Genomic DNA, 20199 nt, shown 5'->3' with positions numbered 1-20199 from the left:
GTGTCTTGCTGACAGTGCTCGGATTCATGGATGTAGAGGTTGCTGTCAGACAACCCTTACAGAAAACTCTGTTCCCCAGCTCTAACAGAATGGCTACTTATGGAGCTGCTGTGGGAAAAGACATTCTGTAGTCTCTTAGCAGATGGGACTTCTAAAGAGGATTTAAACTTAGTTTGGAGCTCAACAAGATTGCTGCTCAGGTCTTTGCCATTTTTCTTGGCTGTGTGCCCTTGCTGTGATTTGCTTCAGTTGTACATAATTTTCTAATTTCTGCCATGATCCTTGCTGGCACTCTGCATGTATTTTACTTCAGTTTCCTGCTGCCTTGGTTTTCCTGTTTGGTTTTCCTTGGCACTTTGCCGTAACCACTAGGCTTAACTGTTTTACTATCTAAAACTTGTCACTTGTTGAAGAAGGGGAAAGGAGATTCCTTATTTTGTTGTTTGCCATGCTGCATGCTTGAGTCAGGACCAGTTCCAACACTGGCCCCAATGCATAAGTAAACATCTAAAAACCAGAAGTAATAGCTTTTTGATGCTAGCCCCAAATTTCATGTTATTTGTGCTAATGGTGCACTCATGGCCCCCAAGTGGTAAATGATGAAACGTGTAGATCACCTAAGATCTGAAAACCGTAGGAGGCTTCCAGAAGTATTTGCTGTAGTGCCTGAGTGCATCACGAGCACAAATAATATAATCCTTAAAACATCAGTGCAAGGGAGATGAGTTCTATTGCTATTGCCAAGGAACTGGTAGGAATCAAGTTCAAAGGGATTAAATTGTTTGGCCATGATCACACATGATGTCTTTTGTAGAACTGGGGAGAACTGACTCATGGTTCCTAGATTCTTGAATTCTTGTGAGGGTTTCAGATGCTGTAGTGTTGGAATACCCAACCTGGATTGTGAATACTGTTTCAGTGATTTAGCCACAGGGCTATCTGATGCCCTAGTCCATAGGCCACACTGTTGTTAATGAGATACTGGTCATTCCTGACTTTTTATTGTCCCAGCATTAAGCCACGTAATGAACTGAATGGGCAAACAGCTAAAGTTTAGCAAAATTTGTGGAGTTCATGGAAATGTGGAGAAGTATAGCATGCTATTACACAATCTGCAAACTTGAAATTCAAAAGAAAACTGTTGGAGAAGCATAATAAAGTTTATTATTTTAAAGGAAGCTTAGCCAATATTACAGGAAAACAAAAACCTGCCTGAGTTTCCTAGAGGAGTGTATTATGGAAGAACTGCTCCCTGGATAACAGTCAAGATTATGACTTAAGAAGATAATATGCAGCTGCAGATTATCATATCTTAAGACAGACCATTACCTTTGAAACACAGAGAACAGTAGGATACAGATCAGCTATTAACAAAACATGGCAAATTAACAGGGAAGGAGTGTTCTCTCTTCTGTCTTCATGAGAGAGAGTCCCACTGAAAATTAAATTGGTGATTTAAAACCTTCTGCATACAAACAGTCCGGTTTTAAATCCAAGACAATAGATTGCAGGCAACACTTTGGAACTGAACATGCTTTTCTTAAATGCTTAGTCATATAAATAACACTTCCAGAATTAAATGCTTAACTTATAGCTCTTTGTGTTTTCTGTCTTGATGATATTGCTAGTCTGGAATGTAATCAACTGTCCATCAAGGTTCAGTCTTTTTTCCAAGCTTTGCCCTATCTAGGTGTGGAGCTATAAAAGCACATGCAGACATGCACATGCACTCTCTCAGACTGGGAAGAACCCAGAGTGAAGGTAGGCTGGAGAATTTTGCAGTAAAATCCTCTCTTTTTCCTTCATGGCTTTCATATTTCAAAGGAAGGAAGAAGAAAGGCTTGAAAGTATATTTGTTTCTGTTAGCACAGGTAAAGGCAGACCCAGGGCACTTCAGCCTGCATGTTTGCTGGGGCCAAACATAGTAGGGAACAATAAGCTGCTCTGTGGTGCTCTTTGCTTCACACACTGAGCAGAAACTTGGCACAGTGAAGAGTCTGAACTATGAATCTGACAGTAATAACTCTGTAGCTGTTTAGTTTCTTACCATTAGGTTGATATTGAAAGTTGGCAGCATAGAGACAGGGACATTTTCAGTCCTTTCATGTCTTTTTCAGTCCTTTTTTTAGCCTGTGTACTTATATTACAGTTAAAAAAAAGTTAATTTTGATTAATTCCTGTTTTCTTTTAATCTGTTGTGAGTGCCAGTACACATAAGCTGTGCTTGTGATTTCAAATGTGAAGAAAAAAAATACATACAGATGACAAATTTTGTACCCTCAGTTTCCCCTACACCCTATGATCTTTTTGCCAGTGATTTTCCTAAGAAACAGGCAGGCTAATGTTACGTGTCAGTGGCTTCTGCGGGCAAACAAAGGTAAAAACATCTATGTTGCAGTTGCATTAACCATGAAGGTTCCTTTTTTTTTTTTTTTCCCACATTTTTAGATCATCTGGCTTCTTTTGCCAGAACAGAAAGAAGAGTGCTGGTTGGATTTTTACGGTTCCCATTGCTTTTCTTTTTAGCTTACTCTTTGTAGCTGTCATGTTTTGAGTTTTTCCATGTACATCAGTACTTCCTGCTGTTAATTTCATTTTTTAAATGAACCAATAGTTCTTTGTGTAAAATGAAATGAGGATGCTGCATGTGATTAGACTTTTCAAAGGGAACAGAGATTCCTGTTTAATATTAGATGTTGCAATGTTTTTATTATTCTGTTATGTAGATACTTCTTTAGTGAGTTTGCCAAAAGAACCTGCTATAGTGTTTCCTGAGATGCTGCAATTAATCCAACAGTACCAGGATTCGTTACCTCTTTTGTGGCACATCTGAAGGTATGCCACTCAATTGCTTAGACTACTTCTGCTTTCACTAGGCTGGCTTGTTTGGAAGGAGAATAGATTTTGAAAGGTGTCTTTGCGGTCCTTGCTTTTATGATTCAACAAAAATAACTTTCTTTTTACAGCTGTTCTTCTTTCAGATATGTTCATGGAGAGGAGAGCACCAGTCAGCAAAGGTTCTGGACTACTGTGGTGTCCCAATCAAGCTTATGTTCAGTATGTTTTAGCTGTGAATTTAGCTTTTGACCTGAAACATGTAGTATCTCACTCTGTGATTGTGAAGTTGTTTGAACAGTATCTCCAGGATACCTTGTGCTCTGCTCCATCTTGATTTATGTGCACCTAATTTCTCTGATCTTAGATTACAGACTTCTTTGTTCAGGGAATGTCATCTTGTTCTGAACATACTTAGAGACTGACGATTAATGTGCAGACTAGACCTGCTTGTTCTTTAACACTTTCAATAAATTATAACAAGCAGAAGTTGAGCAGAAACTGTGCTTTCTCTTATCCCTACTTTATATTAATCAGGAGATTTTTAATGCTAACAGTGTTGTCATCTGTGTTCATTGGAACTGCTTTCAGGTATGTCTCTTAGTGGTGAACTTGGTGTTGTTTTCAAAGATAGGCAAAGAGTTCCCTTTATGTAATTTTTTCATTACAGTGATCCATTTTTTCATACAGTGTATGGAATTTTAAAGAGCATTTAAATGATACTGAAGTCTAGTAGCATTTTGGCACCTATCCACTATAGAAACCTTGAAAAATTCAAGTATGGAAGCATAAACCAAGTGCACTAATTTATAACCTTAGGACATTCTCATCCTCTTCTTCAATTTGCCCAGAGTTCATGATTTACTAATTTGCCTCTATTTTCATTTGCATTTTCAAAGGAAGCATGTTTACGTTGACTGAACTATAATGTTTAACCATGAAGACTTTATGGGTTTCTTTGTTTTGTGACATGAAGTATGTACATGTACTTCTGCTTCTCCTAAGATATTTTCAAGCAGTCTCTGTATCAGTTCCATTAACTTTATTTTCCTAAACCTCTCCTTCAGGCTGTTAATAACTAACTTTCTGGTTTTTTAATCACTTTTCGGGAAGCTGCGTGCCCTGGTCATATCCTTGGTTTGGTCCCCTTGTGAGGATTTGGAACTTAATTACTGTGTGTTATGGTCACTGCCAACAGCTTAGTCAATTGCTTCCTGAAACAATTCAGTGCCAAGTCAAGTATCAACTCATAAATTCTTGTGCACATGTAAAATAGCAAGACACAATTTTTCCACATTTTGTCCTCCTGAGATGTTGCTTACGCAATATTTGTGCTGTTGAAATTACACATCATTATTGTACAGCTAGACTGTGTTGTCTTCCACTATTACTAGCTGAAATCCTGAACTACATTTCATCCCTCTCAATCCAGGAAAAAGACTTCCTGCTGGCCGTAGTTAGGTAGCTAGGGTTTGCCATTTTTACTGTTCCCTACTCCATTTTTATGGCATGTTGTGGATGAAACTGGAATGTACTGATCCCTGGCAAACTTGGGTGAGTCCAGGAAAACCCTTGATATCTCTACAATCTTTACCAGAGGAATACTAAAGCTGCTTTAATTTACTTTAGATTTATCTCTGAGTGTTTATGGAATCAAAAGAGTTTTTCAGGTACACTCATTCTCAGCAGTGACAGAAATATCAGAAAACCCAGCCTGCTCAGAATTTCCAGACTGACATGTTTTAGGTGCCCCTCTGATTAAGACATTGTGATGCAGTACTCCCCTACTATTATTTTGATGTACAGCCTGTATGCATTGAAATAAGGGTTGGGAAGATATGAGAGCAATGATGAATCTCCCATCCTTGAGAGATCTGTTGAGGGGTGCCTTCTATCCTGTAATATTATTAGGCTAAGCTGATGTTTCTGGAGCTTTTGACAGCTGGTGGCACAGCCAACAAGGAATAGCTATCCTAGTATATCCTAGTTCTGAGCAAGGAACAAAGGTTACTAGAAGATTAATTTACACATGATGCAGCATGCACTGAAGAAAGAAGCTTTTGTAATAATTAGCTTCTCAATCAAGAGTGTAGAGAGTGGAAAAAATGCAGTGGTTGATTGTGCCAGCTGCAGTTTCAAGCAGGCCCACTGATGATTGTGTCCCAGTCAGATATTCCAATTGATCTAAAGAGGAATTATTTAAAAATTTTTGTCCTCTACTGTGCCTAGAGAACAAACAGGAGCCTGTTCAACAGAATAATCTCCCATGTCACAAGCTCTTGCAATTTGGGTTATAGATGCCAATTGAGTTGAGGCAGGACCTACATCCATCCTGGGCAGGTGCTTCTTGTTGCCTCTTGCTGCCTGAGCTGCCAATGGTTTTATCAGGCCCCTGTAGAGCCTGCTTCTGGTGCCAGGGGAGTTGGGAGGATTTTTGCTGTTGGCACATTTCCTTTTGACTACTATGGGGTGTGAGCTTGGTGCTCTATTCCAAACTGCCTGACTTAGCCAGTGGAAACACAGCACACTGAACAGCAAATTAAGAGTTTTGGTCTTTTAGCAGTACATATTCATAAATAAAGGAGTTGTAGCATATGAACTACTTTTTAAGACAGCAGGATATTCCAGACTGTGCAGGTTCATAGCAAGCTTGCAACATTAGGATCGTACAAGAGTGCAGAAATGCTGGTGCAGAGCTCTTCTTCTTCCCATACCCTTAATCAGGTACCTCATAAGAGATGATGAGCTGTGATTCATTTCAGGATTTATTTTCCTGTAAGGAGTTAGCCTGCGTTATTTTTGGTCTGACACTTGGGTGACACGTGCACACCTGTAGGTCACAGTAAGGGACAGAGCTAGTAGCAACTTCCCTGACATTTTAAGGGTTGGGCAAGCTTAGTTGAAATTAAGCTTAGGTGAAACATGGTCATTCAAACAAGTGGATGACTGGGGAGGTTTGAGAAAGAGGCATCATTCAAGAGTCAATCATGAGATGCCGATTTGGTGGTCACAGGCAATTCATGCCTGGGATCAGAGAATCCTGAGGAGTGCAAAAGAACAAGAGGCAAGGGACACGGGTTGCAACAGGAGACATTCTGATTAGGTAGAAGGAGAAATAAATTATGGGGAGGTCAAGCACAGAACAGGTTATCTAGAGAGGTTGTGAGACTTCTATCGTTGGAGATATGCAAACCTTAGTTGGACAAGGACCTGGAAAACCTGATCTGACTTTGAATTAGTGGCTAACTTTGAAGTTGGCACTGCTGTGAAAGAGTTGAACTTCAGAGGTGACTTCCAACATAAATTATCCTGTCATTATATATTTTACCTGTGAGCTGGGAATGAAGTAAGGTCATCAACAGAGCTTAAAAGATCACTTTTGCTCTCAGTGAGCTTTAGAATTCTACAGAGCAGTCAGTGCTCCAGACAGGGGAAAAATGTACATTTTTGTAACTGTGTTTTGTATTGAGACACTGGTTTCCAGAACTGATGAATGTGATAGGTCATGTACATTGACTCTGATTCCTGCCAGAATCTGTCATCCCAGGACTCCAATTTTGTGTAAAAATCTACCATCCATCCTTTTCATATTGACATAGAAGGTATTTCTGTGGTAGAGAAAGGAATGGATTTAAGCGGTAGGGTTTTAATTTAATGATTGTTTATTGATTTTAAAGCCAGAATCTCAGGTCCTTACTCAGTTTGGAGTAAGGTCCTTTAGGTCCTTACTCAGTCTTGTTTTGAGACAGGCCCCCTGCTAATGTCTGTCAACTTTTGCTTACTAAGCATTGGGTTCAGTAGCCTTTTGGTTGAGTGGGTCTGGATGAAAATTGAGAAGTTTCTCAGAATTTGTTCCATACAGAATAATCCTTCCAGGGGGTTTGCTCTGCTACCTGGAATGAGTTCTTAATCTTCACTGCGTAGGAGAGTCTCTCCAGCTATTCACTTCAGAGCAAATCAACTTTATCAGCACTTTATTATTATTTGCCTTCATGAGTTTTCAGTTTATCTGATTTTAAAGAAGCCGCTACTACAATTCTTTGATTTACAGCTGTAATATTAAAAGGCCCAAAATTATGGTTCTTTCAAGAGAAAAGTGGATTTTTTTGAGTGCTAAGGATTTTCTGATGGCTTTCTGATTATTTTGTAAAAATATACTCTCTGGCATGTCAAGCCAGTCACTGATAATCAGTAACAGCATAGCTGACTCATTTTGGCTCTGCAGAGCCATCATAACTGCAAAGTAACAAAACATTACCTGACAAGGTGAGCAGAGCCTTTCCTGCCACACTGACATGTGTGGCTGCTTTTAACTCTGAATGAAAACCACACAATGGGAAGCTGCCAGTGCACTGTAACTGGTTGTTTAAAAAGCCCTGCATGGTTATGTTCATATCAGGGCCTGGCACCCCTTGTGACTGAGCACTTTTCAAACAGCTGTCTCAAATAAATGTAAAAAGGAAGGTTACTAAAATACAGAACATTATTAGCCTCTGTGATTGTTCCTAGTTGTGAAATACAGAGGCATGGATATGATGTCATCCATGTGCATGGGCATTATATCATAGTGACAGTTTCAAGATTTGTGAAAGCACTGTGGTCTTTCCTCTGTGCACATCTGATTCCCATTAATATTAACAACAGTTATAAGCCATGTTTTTTCTGGTCTGTACTCTCAAGATTTCAGATTTTGTAATGTTTGTAGACTTGTTGCCATCTTTTTTTGAAAACTGTTGTCTGATGTTTATATCTGATGTTACATTACAAATAAAAAAGAACACACAAAAGTCAGAACAGCTCCAGAGAGCAACAAATACTCAGGATAAAACATGATTTAAAAAACCCATGTGCTTTAGGACAAACATTTACTACTTCCTTGCTGCCTCACTTTCTGAATGATTTTTTCATGTACTTACCCAGCCCTGCTTTGACCTCCATTTTTCTTGCTTTGTAGAAGAAATAATTTGACTTCCATTTATTTAAATGCATAACCAAATGTGTTTAATAATTTGAGTGTGCATGCATCGATTTATAGAGTTAAATGACACGTTGGCCTGCTGTTTGGAAATATAATGGTATTAATTATTATTTTCCATTGGGTTGACTTTCTAATTTCAGTTTATAAATCACTAATGATAGACATTTTCTGTGAAGAGCTAATTCTGAATATCACCTTGAGTCAGGACATGGGGAGCTAACAAATACACTGCAGTGCATCCAGTGTGCTATGGTTAGCACTACAAATAAGGGGTGCTGTGTAGAAAGAGCATATGAGCCTGACCACTTTTTGTTGCACTCCCCAGTCATCATCTGTCATGTGTTTAGGAGTGCTCTCTACCTGTTTTCTTTGGTGTTTATGACAGCAAGTTTGCAACCTGCTGTGTAAAAATATATCACTAATCCACTGTAATTATGGCCATCTTTAACACTATTATGGCCATCTTTAAGCACAGATCAGAAATTCATTCTACTTTGGGTGTTAGCAACCCAGTACAAAATGATGGATCTTGTTCCAAGGACCCTACTGTGGAATTTAAACATCCTTGAGAAGAACCTCAAAGTTACAGAAACCTTTAGACCAGGAAGTGCTGATGGGCTGTTTTTCAGTACCTTTAGTGATGTTGATGACTAAACCTGAACCTAGTTTGGGGGTGTCAGCATTACCTTTACGTATATACGTCCTGCTGCACAGACTAATCCTAGAGCTCTTAACATTTTATAGCACTACACTGAGGTTTTGGTGTCATTTTTCCAGGTTATGTGGCCTTTTCATAGAGAAATCTGTGCCCTGATGAACCTGCTGCTTAGGATAGGACATTCTGTTTCTGGTTAAACTGGGGTCATTGCTTGAACAATTTGAAGTGCTTGTTCATTTTCTTCTTTCTGGGGTTCAGCATTTTCCTTTCGGATCTGTTTAGAGAAAACATGCTGTTGTCAGAATGCAGACAGATGTCAGATTAGACTTCACCTCCAAGGGAATGTAACATTGCCATCCCCACTGTAGTCACCACAACAATTTGTCTTTCACATTTCCCTCTTACCGTCAGGATTTTGGTGTGGACTGTGGGACTCCGTGATCCCCCTCTAGTGGGGAGCTGGTGTGAACGCCAGGCTCTTCTGGAGAGAAGACCTCGGAGACCAAAATCACATTATTTGATCCTCTGGCTTTAAAATCCAAGGGCAAATCAAATGTGTAGCAAAGATTTTTATTAGTAATAAAATACACACAACCAAGTTAATCCATGAGCTTAGTTCTAAAGGGGGCATTTGTATGTCCAGAAGTTTTGTAGCTGTTTGCAAATAGATTATTTATATTAGTGTTCTCATGTAAAAATGATTTATTGTATTTACTAAGAAAAACGTTTAATTTTTTTGCAACCACAGATGCCTTTGATCATAAGTGAATAAAATTATTTGTGTGATAATCTGGAATTTAATTCAATTTACAATATGTTCATTTTAAAGTTTGTATTTACTTTTGGAATAACAGTCATCAAGAGGAGTGCCTAAAATTCATATGGGGAATAAGTAAGTGGAGAGTGATTGCTTGAAGAACTGGTATTCTGAAATGCTGAGATGCCTGAATGAGCTCCTGCTGTGTAAGGGGCAATAAGCATTTCACAGAGGCTGTTTCTGCACAGAAGTAAAAAACAAAACAGGAAGATACACTTGTGGAAAAACTAATTTTGCTGAAGGTGGCAACAATGTTAGCTATAAAAATGACATTTTAAGATATGAAAAGACACATGACTGAACTAAACATTAATCATGATTTTATAATGGAAATTAAGTCTAAGAGTTGGCAGGTAAACTTCAAAACAGCTGTGCCTAGGATATTGAAGCTCTACTGTGTTGTTAGACCTAGGCACAGAGATTACATTTATATTTATTTTGGGAAAACTCATGTGTCAAATGCTCATTCGCGGGTAGTAGAATCCCTTCCTTCTTCCTTCCCCTTCCACGTCCTCCGTCCTTCCTTCCTGCTTTCCCCTTCCTTCCGTCCTTCCTTCCTTTCCTTTCCGTCGTCCTTCCTCCTTCCTCTTCCTTCCTTCCTTCCTTTCCTTCCTTCCTCCTTCCCTTCCTTCCCTCCTTCCTCCTTCCTTTCCTTCCTCCTTCCTTCCTCCTTCCTTCCTTCGCTTCCTCCTTCCTGTCACTTGCCCCTTTCCTATCCTCCTTGCCTTCCTTCCTTCCTTCCTTCCCTTCCTCTTCCGTCCGTGCCTTCCTTCCGTCCGTCCTTCCTTCCTGCCGGCCGGCCGGCCTTCGTCCTTCCGGCCGGCCCCCGGCCTGCCTGCCTTCCTCTTCCGTTTCCTTCCTTTCCTCGTCCGCTTCCTTCCGTCCTTCCATTTCCTGTCCTCCTTTTCCTTCCTTCCTGTACCTTCCCTCCTATCCGTCTTCCTTCCTTCCTTCCTGTCCTTCCTCCTCCTTCCTTCCTTCCTTCCGTTCCTTCCTTCCTTCCTATCTTCCTTCCATCCTTCCTTTCCTTCCTGCCTTCCTTCCTTCCTTTCTTCCTTCCTTTTCCTCCTTCCTTCCTGTCCTTCCTCTTCCTGCCTCGAGTCCCTTTCCTTCCTTCACTTCCTTCCTTTCCTTCCATGTCCGGGTCCTCCTTCCTTCCATTCCTGCTTTCCTTCCACCTTTCCTTCCTGTCCAGTTTCTCTAACAAAAGGCTCCTTCCTTCCTTCCATTTCCTTCCTTCCTTCTCCCTTCCTATATCCTTCCTCCCCTCCCTTCCCTCCCTCCTTCCTCCGCCGCTCCCTCCTTCCTCCCCCTTTCCTTTCCCTCTGCTCCCTTCCCTCTCTTCCGCGTTGAGTCCTTTTCTCCCTTCCTCCTCGCCTCCTGTCTCTACCCTCTCCCTCCTTCTCTCCTTCCCTCCCTTCCTGCTCTCCCTTCCCTCTGCCTTTCCTCTCTCCTTTTTCTCTCCTTCCTTTCCAAATGTCACTGTTTCCCAGCACTTTTCTCTTCCCCCTCATCTCCTTCCCCTCCCTTCTTCCCTTTCCAACTTCCTGCTAGTGTCTTCCAGCACTTTTCTCAAACACTACTTCCCAGGTTGTGCTGTGACACTTCACCACAACAGACTTTGTGTTTACTATCCAGTGACTCCTGCCTCCCATGTATTCCTGCATTAGCTCCTCTGCTCTTTACCATCTCTTTCTTTCACCCTTACCCCTAAGTTGATCCTCAAGCCACTTTTCTCTGCTTGACTTTCCCTGTGTTTAACCTTTTCTGAAATCACTTCTGCTCTTACTACTGACATTTGAATGATTTGTCTCGGGAGGTGGTGTGTGAGACAATTGATCGTACAGTCAGTCAGTCTGAGGTGTTTGGACAGCCTGTGTCCATAATAATTCTCCTACCTTGGGAGAGAGCTGGCTGGCTGAGCGGCAGTGTTGGTGGATTTCATTAGCTGACATTATTTCAGTGTTCAGAGAGTTGTTGAATCATCATTGCTATAGTCATTCACACCTTTGATGTAGAATTTAGTAACTGGCTGTACATCGCTTTATCCACAACTTTATTGAGTTTCTTTCTTGGTGTTCCTGATATTTACAATATGTACTATAAAAGTAAATCCACTTATCCCCGCATGCACAGCCAGGAGCATGCACATACATGTAGTCATGCATGCACACACACAACATGCTGAGGCTTTGTTAATTGATGTTAATTGCTGGTGGTTTTAATTACAAAACATTGCTCTGTTTGCACTGCTTTGTTTCAGCTTCATCTAATGCACTGGAACTCCACCCTGTACAGCAGCATTGATGAGGCAGTAGGGAAGAAGCACGGCATAGCTATTATTGCTTTGTTTGTGCAGGTAAGTTTCCTGTGTTGCACTTATTATGATGCATTGTCATTTGTCTGAGGATAATGAGGTCCTTTCCATGTTATTTGATTTTTAATGATTTCATGAAAGAAAACAATGTACGACTGCTGGTATTGTATTTGCAAGGTATTTTTCAGTCATGTCTCCTATATGTGTGCTAAGCAATCAGTTCTTGTTTGAGCAGGATGTTGGAAGTATGTTCACCATAGAAGGGATGATGCTCAGTTAGGCACCTTTCTGGGACTCTGGCTATAAGTAGATATCCAGTCTTCATTCCTCTGAGAGCAGGATGAGGGCTGTCAGGAGGGACAAGTGCTTCAACATCTCTGTGATGTATTTCTCTTAATTCCTGGCTGGGTCTGTTGTTCAGGGGTTGAGGAAATAGACAGAGGAGAGGAGGAAAGATTAAAGAAAAGGCCTACAAAGCCATTGGCACTGCTGAAAACTGGGAGTAGAATTGTGCTTTCCTGAACACAGGGGTGAGTGTGTTTCTTCACACAGGACAAATGCGGGGTGGAGCCGTTTCACCTCTTCAGAGACTGAGAAGGTTAACAAGACTTTCCAGAGACCCTCAGAAAAGCCTGCAATGAGGAGGCTTAAAGCTTCCTGGGGACAAGGTGTAATGAAATCTGGGAAGTTAACACTATAATCTAATTGCTGTTGAAGGTTTTTCAAGGTCTGCACCCTATAAAGATTTTCAGTTTTAGTCCTCAAACACCAGATTCTCATCTTCCTCATGAGAAATGGCAAACTGTTTTATTTAAATGGGTTTGGAGGAAGAGGTTTAAAGTTCATCCTTAGATCAAATGGATTTTCTTGCACAGTGATATTATTAATTTGTCGTATTTCATAACGAGTTTATGAGTGCCTTTGAGCTTTACCTCTGAATTTAAAGGTGCATTGGTTACCGCCTCAACACTCAGATAGAGCTGCTAAAAATGGAAGTTAGAAAGTCTTCAGCTTTGTGTCCTAGAGGGCTGTGTGATAATTGCTTATGTAAGTCACCTTCTCATTCCAGCAGAGGTAACCTCCGAGTCAGTTAGAAAGTTGTATATATAAGTTCTTAAATAAATTTGAAACTTCAGTGATACATTTTCCACTTCTGGTCTGTCACCCACATTAGTGTTCATATGCATTCCAAAAAGGCTTTTATATTAGCCAAGAAAGGCATAATTACAACTGACCAAGGAAAAATAATATTTGATCTGTTTATTAAAGGAACAGGGAGAGGAACTTTGGTGACCATTTTTTTTCTTGGTAAAGGCATGGAAAAATAATTTTGCACCATGGTTCTCAAAAGAACCATGGTGCAAAAAAAAGGTCAATGAAAATATTTTTACTGGTTTAAGTGACAGCCCTTGGGAATTATTAATTTAGAATCAGCATCTTTGAAGTGACTTCAATATCTTTTACGCACTTTGAAAAGTTTGAAATTGAAATTCCATTCTGAAACAAAATAAAATACTCTTAAATTCATAGAAGTAACAAAGTACCTTTTGTTGACATTCAGTTGTTTCCTTCCAGTGGCTACTGTGTCATTCTATTCCAAGAGAAACAAAAACCAAATTTTTCAGGGTCTAACTCTCCCATTCTCACTCATGCTGGTTTATTTCCTCACCTTGTTTTCCTACATGTTGGCAAAGAAATCGAGTGGAAGGCCATTCTGCCTCTTCTGATATTGTCCTGAAGGTAAAACTAGGATCCTGGAATGGGTGATTGAGTCAGAAGCAGCTGAGTTTAGTGTGCAGAGTGAGCAACATCCATATAAAATTAGAATCTCTTATCTCAGTGTGTTTCTTTAGAGCCCCATCTTCTGTGCCTCACCGGCGTTCAGTAGAGGCAGTGCTGCAGCCTGGCTCTCACTGGCACGGTCCCAGAGATGCTGTGGGAGAGGGAATCTGCTGCTCTGTGCTCTGCAGGCAGGAAAAAACTCCCCTGAGCTTCAGAGATACCTTGGGCCAGATTTGCAATGCTATGGGAACAAATTCAAAAATGTTCTGTTATGCTAGTTCACTCTGTTCCTTTCTGTGTATTTTTCTGACAAAAACTGGTAAGGACAAACTGTATCCTTGGCATCTGTATGCCACAATACTGCATGATCTTGACTCCACATAGAGCAGGTGCTGCAAAACAGGGTTAATTAAAACCTACCAGACTTAATTATGACTCTTTCTCTTGTTCTGCGAGTTTGTCTCTGCTTTAAAGTTATTAAGCCCTGTTTACTTTTGGCTGGTGGTTTTATAATGATTTAATTTTTTGGAGTTGTCATGTATCAGTGTATTTGATTAACACAAGGTTGTGTAGCTGAACTAAAAACAGCTATGGTAGTTACTGGTCTGGTTGACCTGTGTTTTGCCTCACAGTTTCTGAAATACCAAGATACTGGAATTCACCTTTGCTTGCTGTATTTCAGATAGGAAAAGAGCACGTGGGCCTGAAGGCTGTAACTGAAATTCTTCAGGACATCCAGTACAAGGTAAGACATTGTCTGAAGCAACCCTTTCTTTAATGGCCAGAGAGACAGTAAGCAAAGGGTCTGTAGGGAGCCAAGAGAAAGATTTCAGATGTGTCTGGGGTAAAACCACATAGAAAAGCCATCATTTGATGGTCAGCATGAAAAGCTCAGTGTTTTATTCAGATAATATTATTCAGCTAATATGTATTTTTATACTCTCTTTTTCTGGTGGCCAGAAAGTTTGATCTGTACCAGTAACTGTTTGCAAGTCCTACCTTTTCAGTGATTTTCATGGAGTCAGTGTGAGTGCAAGCACTGCAACATGCTTAGTGAACACCAGCAGCCATGTCTCCAAACTTACCTGGTTTTAATTTGTAGAGGAAAAGAGCAGATGAAGTGGGCACCCATATTAACTTGTAGGGAAATCAGCAAAAACACAATGCTGACTTGTCAAGTGGATTATGTCTGGGGATCCTGAAGGACAGGTAATAATCCTAGCAGGACTGAGGAGATTTGAGTGCTCTCCAAAATGTTGACATTATCCTAAATTACCTTGGGCAAGTTAATTTCAACTCTTTCCTTCATGGTCTGTTACATAGAAATATCATTAATTTCTTTGATTTTAAAAAGATTTTGAGATGTATTGATGACACATATTTTTATTGGTCTGAGGTGATTACCATTCACTTCAGCAGATGCTGAAGTGCAGGAAAATAAGAAAGGAATTGAAATCTTTTAGTCAGATAATATGTGGTAAAATTCAGTCATGATGTTTAATATTATAAGTTCTTTATTTATGAAAGTGTCAGAGAAAACAATAGTGTATGGAACTCTAATTTCATTACTGAGACAACAGCCAAGCAGAGGAAGGTCATGAGAGGCCTCACCACTGTGTGACTGTGTTATAATGGTGCCTCTCAAAGGATCAGCATCAAACACACTTTGGCATACTTAACACTTTTTTGTATTAAATATGAGGGACCAGCATTATTTCATTAAGTGTTATCCACATCAGTTAAGTAAAGCTCACTTTGTTTTTTTAACTCTTTTTATATGAAACTCCTGATTTTTATATAGAGAATTTCAAGGCTGGGACATCAAAGAATTCCAGGTGCTAAAGGCAGAAAGTCAACAAATTGCTGGGATAAGCTTAAAAATGAAATAAAAAGTAGGATAAAAATACGTGTTTGTGTAGCTGCATGGAGAAATGCAATGATGATTAAATGGGTGCTCTTAGTGAGGTTGCTTTCCACAGGAAGGCAAGGTTTAATGGTAAAAGAACACAGAATGTGTTTTACCTCAGCATTCATCAGCATTGTAATTAGAAGCTAGAGATGAGATTGACTTGTATTCATTTTTCAGGGAAAGTCCAAAACAATACCCTGTTTTAATCCCAACTCTTTATTGCCAGGTAGGTATCTTCACTTACTTTTGCACTTTTTTACTTTTTATGTGTGGATTAGCAGCTGATTGCAGGGGCTGAGACAATCTTAATCTAAAGCCTAGCCTGAACTGCAAACCTGAGTGTGTCCCATAAGGTGGTAATGCATTTTGGTAATGCACATCCTAACAGGGATGGTGGTGAATTCCCACTGGAATTTACTGTAAATCTGCCATGTTACCTTTGCCATGTGAGTGGGATGTGATACTGTAGTCTGTGCACTGCTGACAAGACCGTGGCTAGCTTTGTTGAGGATTTACCCACCCATCCAGAGAGACAGATGTGTGTATTCCTTTCTCTACCTGGGCATAAAGTAGGAAGTGTAAGGCTACCCACTTAACAAGGTAATGCTTTTTGGCAGAATCAAAAGACAGTGCCATTATGCAATGACAGTTGTATAGCAAAAAGGAGAAGTGATAAAGGGAGGCAAATTTAAACTTACATAGCTAAAAGTTAGAGAGTAACGGTAAGAAATGTGACTTTTTCAACAAACATTTCTGAAAAGAAATATTTCTCCAAGGAATCCATTTGAGCTAAGCTCTGTCATAGTGGCAAGATCTTTAATTTTTCAAAGTAGCCCAGGTCTACATTAAACTATATTAGTTATATCAAAAGAATATTGTCCAAGTTGCAAAGTCAAGTCTCAGCAATTAGGAATTGCAGGAATTAAGGCAGCCTGTGCCTCTCATGCATATCCATGATGAAACATCACCTGATTGCATGACCATAAGCTATTTTTTACAGGACCCCTGCCTCACAGTTCCTGTTTGATGATCAAATCACATAAACAAAAATGCTCACAGGTCATCTCTAACTATGTGTTCCTCATTTTCCAGGTGCCCGACTTGAGATCATGGGGTCTGATTTGCAGAAGTGCTGAGTGCTTACACCTCCAAGAGAAGTCAATGGGAGCAGTGCTCTGACTGTATTATGTGCTATAGAAAGTTAAATACTCTGAGAAATCAGGTTCCAAGCATGTCATATTGAACACCCCAAATGAATAGATGCATTTGACCTCATCTTCTCTGCCTCAGTTCCCCAGCTGTAAATTGAGGGGATAATCTATCCTTCCTCACACTCAGGGGTATGGGAGGATAAATCAATTCATTTAAGCTCTCAGGCACTGGTGAAATAAGTGCATTTGAAATATGAAAAATGAGCAGGATTTCAATAGCATAAGAAAAAGAATTTCAAATGCCTCATATTGTACCAAGAATTCTAAATAATATTATGTACTTTTCAAAACAAAATCATCTGTCTTTGCAAGTAAATGATGAAAGATTCTCCAGAAAAGACACACATGATCATGTGACAGCACTGTATCATGATGCATTCAGGATGGGCTGAATTAATTCTTGCAGTTCTTAACTTATGAGTGTTTGATAATGCAACTTGCTCTCAGTGGATTTGCTGCATCATCTCCTAGCTCAGAAAGAAAATTACACCAACAAAACAAAATCCATTTACTGACAATCACAGGCTTCATTAGCAAGATTTGATTCTACTGATTTTCCTCTGAGCTAGTAGTGAAATGACAGTAACAGGTCAGTTCCACCAAGCAGGTTTATTTGTTTCCAGTATCCCATTCTGTCCCTGTCAAGCTAGTCTCAGCCTTCCCCCTGGCTCTCCATGCTATGATAAACCACCCTTTGTCTCCGGTTTCTCTCTAGGTTTGTTTCTTGAGAAACCTTCTTTTACAGTCAGGCAGTTTTCTCTCCCTTTTTTAGTACTTTTTAGGCTGTGTGGCCTACAGCAGCAAAGGAAAGCCCTGTGTTGTCTCACTTAGGAAGTGTAGTGTGATCGGAATCTATGAGAAATTAAAATTAAAATAATGAAAATCAAATGTCTTTTACGTAGAGTTAAAACTCTGCATGCCCAAAATATTGTACATTTTCTTCAGTGACAACTGTTTATCCTAACAGTTATTTATAAACCTATTAATAAACATATAAATGTAAAAAATTATGTAATTATAAGGTAAACCTTGATGGTTTTCCCCCTCTGAAATTCAACTCACTTTTGTAACAGTAGGAAGCACCATTGCATCTCAAAAACTATGTCACCAGAACTGCACAGTGAAAAGTTTTTCTTCAGCTGAATTTTCATTGATTTTTTTTCTAAAAAATGAAATAAAATTAGTTCTTGAGACATATCTTAAATGTAGAAGTCAGTTAAAATTCAATCACCACAGACCCTCTGCATTCAATATAGGTCTCTTTTTAGCTTTTGACATTAACAGGAATTCCTTTAATCCCATAACATTGCTTATTTGCTGTGTTAATTTAAAGAGCTGCGCACTTGTTATTTTTCACATCTACCAAGTGGCATTTTCACATCTAAAATTCACATCTGCAGGGTACCTTACTGTCATATAATGACCACAAGCTCATACACATTCATATGAGGAAGTAGTGGGCAGTTCTTGGCAGGTTATAAATTCACACCTTAGCTTCTGCTTACTGACTTTGTCATGTGAGTGAGCCCACAGCTGTCATAAGCTGTCACTAAAAAACACCATTAACTTCCTAATAGTCATTAAAATGCCACATTTCTTTTGCTTTCAGATCCTCTTCTGCGTGACTACTGGGTGTATGAGGGCTCTCTAACCATTCCACCCTGCAGTGAGGGTGTCACCTGGATATTATTTCGCTATCCTTTGACAGTGTCCCAAGTGCAGGTAACAGCTGTGCTTAAATTGACCTTGGAATATGGTTATGAGCTAAAGGTTATAGCGTGCAAATGTATATATCAGAATGTTATGTCTGTTCTCCTTAAGGATCCCATTAGATCAGTACATGGCTTTTCAAGTAAAGGTTAAACCTTTTGAGTCACTGAAAGCAACGCAAAGGTCAGAGATGAAAAACCTTGTGATCATTTATCATCTGCATTTAAAATAATTCTTATATTTAAGTCAATAAAAAAGAAAAAAGGAACTCAATGGGAAAAAGAAATTCAATTCTTTATAATTGTAAGCTTTCAAATATCACTGCTTTTTAATGTTAAAGGGAAAAAAAAAGCACAGGGAGGCACTACATCCTGGAGAATGAAAAATGTTAATGTAGTACAGATTGGCTAGATTGCATTGAACTGTATTTAATTTATCTGGCTCTTTTAAAATTCAGTTTTATAATAAATGTCAAATGGAACCTACCTATTTAAATTTGATATCACACGTATGTATTTTTAAGTGTTTGGGTTTTTTCTTAAATTAAATCTAACAGTTCTGAGCCTTTCTATGTACAATTTTTCAAATCTGTCTACAAATAATCCCAGTAAAAACAATGAAAACTCCTGATGAATATTCTCCCACAGTCTGTGAATTCCAGCTGGAGGAATGTGCATTTAATTTAAGTGAACCCACCTAGAATCCCTGAAGCAGAATGCATTTAATTTCATTGCCTGCTCTGAAGCATGTGAAAAAAGTATAAAAGGTGATAAATTCAGGTTTCAATTATTTCAGCTTTAATAATTTAAAATTTTGCTAGTGATGCCAGCACAATATTTTAACATCTTTAACAATTTAAAATTGGCACCATTTCTTGTCTTATGGAAACTGAATTCTAGGTCTAATCATAGGATAAAAGCAATAGCTCCCAATAAGTTGTCTGCTAGCTGCAACTTAAATGCATCCCATCATCAATCTGTTATTTGTTCACAAAAAGCTAAGACTCGTGGCTGCTTTCTACTGAGTAAATGCATTACTTACTACTGAGTAAGCAGCATTCTGTTAGCATTATTAGATTCAGAATAACTTTTAAAGACAAGAGTGCATTTTGTAACTTGTCATCTAATTGTCCACATGAGATACTGATAAATAAGGGACTTAATCAGATGTACAAAGTCCAGCTATTACAGTTGAGACATAGTAAGATATTACAGCTATTACACTGAGACATAGTATGATTATTCTAGTTGCAGATTTTGTGGTCTCTATTCCTTCTTCAGTCAGTGCACAGAGGAGAGCTGAGTTTAAACCATCCCCATGTAGTGGGAGACACCAAGAGGGTGAACAAAAGAGGAATTAAGAAGAGAAATACAACTTTTGTTAGTATTACTATGTAATTTACCACAAGAAAGCAGGGTGTTGGAATGTTGTGTGAAGGGAATAAGACTCCTGAAAAGAATATTGTGCCTGGGGGAAAGAGTGACCTGTAGTGCCTGGGGCAGAGACTGAGATTCACAACCATGGCCTCTGTTAGGTGAGGGGTAGCTGGTTTGTGCTCCTGCATCACTGTGATAGGTTCCAACCCCATCCAAAAACATTCCAGTGATGAAGGGCATCAAGTCATGGAGGAACTTTTCCCTCCCACTGGCACTGTACATGGGTGAGAGGTGGCACAGGAGTCCAGAGATGGATAGAAGCAGACTCATGCCAGGATGATCCACTATTCTTGTCATAGATAATCACAGATAATCATAAATATCACAGAGGAATGTTTTTCTGATCATTGATTAGAAAAACATTCCTCTGTGGTATTTATGATTGCAGCATTTAAGTTAAGGTTGTACAGGGAAGATAATTATGAAGAACTTGAAAGACTTTTGCCAAGGTGGGATTAAAATAATATATTTCATCTGATATTGCTTTCAGATGTCAATGAAAAATAAATATGTCAATAAAAGAAATACGTCAATGAAAAATAAATT

The 20199-nt window shown here is 39.3% G+C and overlaps 1 protein-coding gene across 1 annotated transcript in view; it reads left to right on the top strand.

Annotated features, from left to right (window-relative positions):
• CA8 (carbonic anhydrase 8) overlaps window positions 1–20199 on the top strand; it is a 50828-nt gene that overhangs the window by 11864 nt on the left and 18765 nt on the right. Inside the window, exons 4-7 of the mRNA XM_030238071.2 lie at window positions 11552–11647; window positions 14070–14132; window positions 15474–15522; window positions 18117–18229. Coding sequence (XP_030093931.1) covers window positions 11552–11647; window positions 14070–14132; window positions 15474–15522; window positions 18117–18229 — 321 coding nt within the window. The remainder of the gene's footprint in view (window positions 1–11551; window positions 11648–14069; window positions 14133–15473; window positions 15523–18116; window positions 18230–20199) is intronic.

Source organism: Serinus canaria, chromosome 2 (assembly GCF_022539315.1).
Source record: "Serinus canaria isolate serCan28SL12 chromosome 2, serCan2020, whole genome shotgun sequence".
NCBI classification, from domain to species: Eukaryota; Metazoa; Chordata; class Aves; order Passeriformes; family Fringillidae; genus Serinus; species Serinus canaria.
This window is presented reverse-complemented; position numbering and strand designations above follow the sequence as displayed.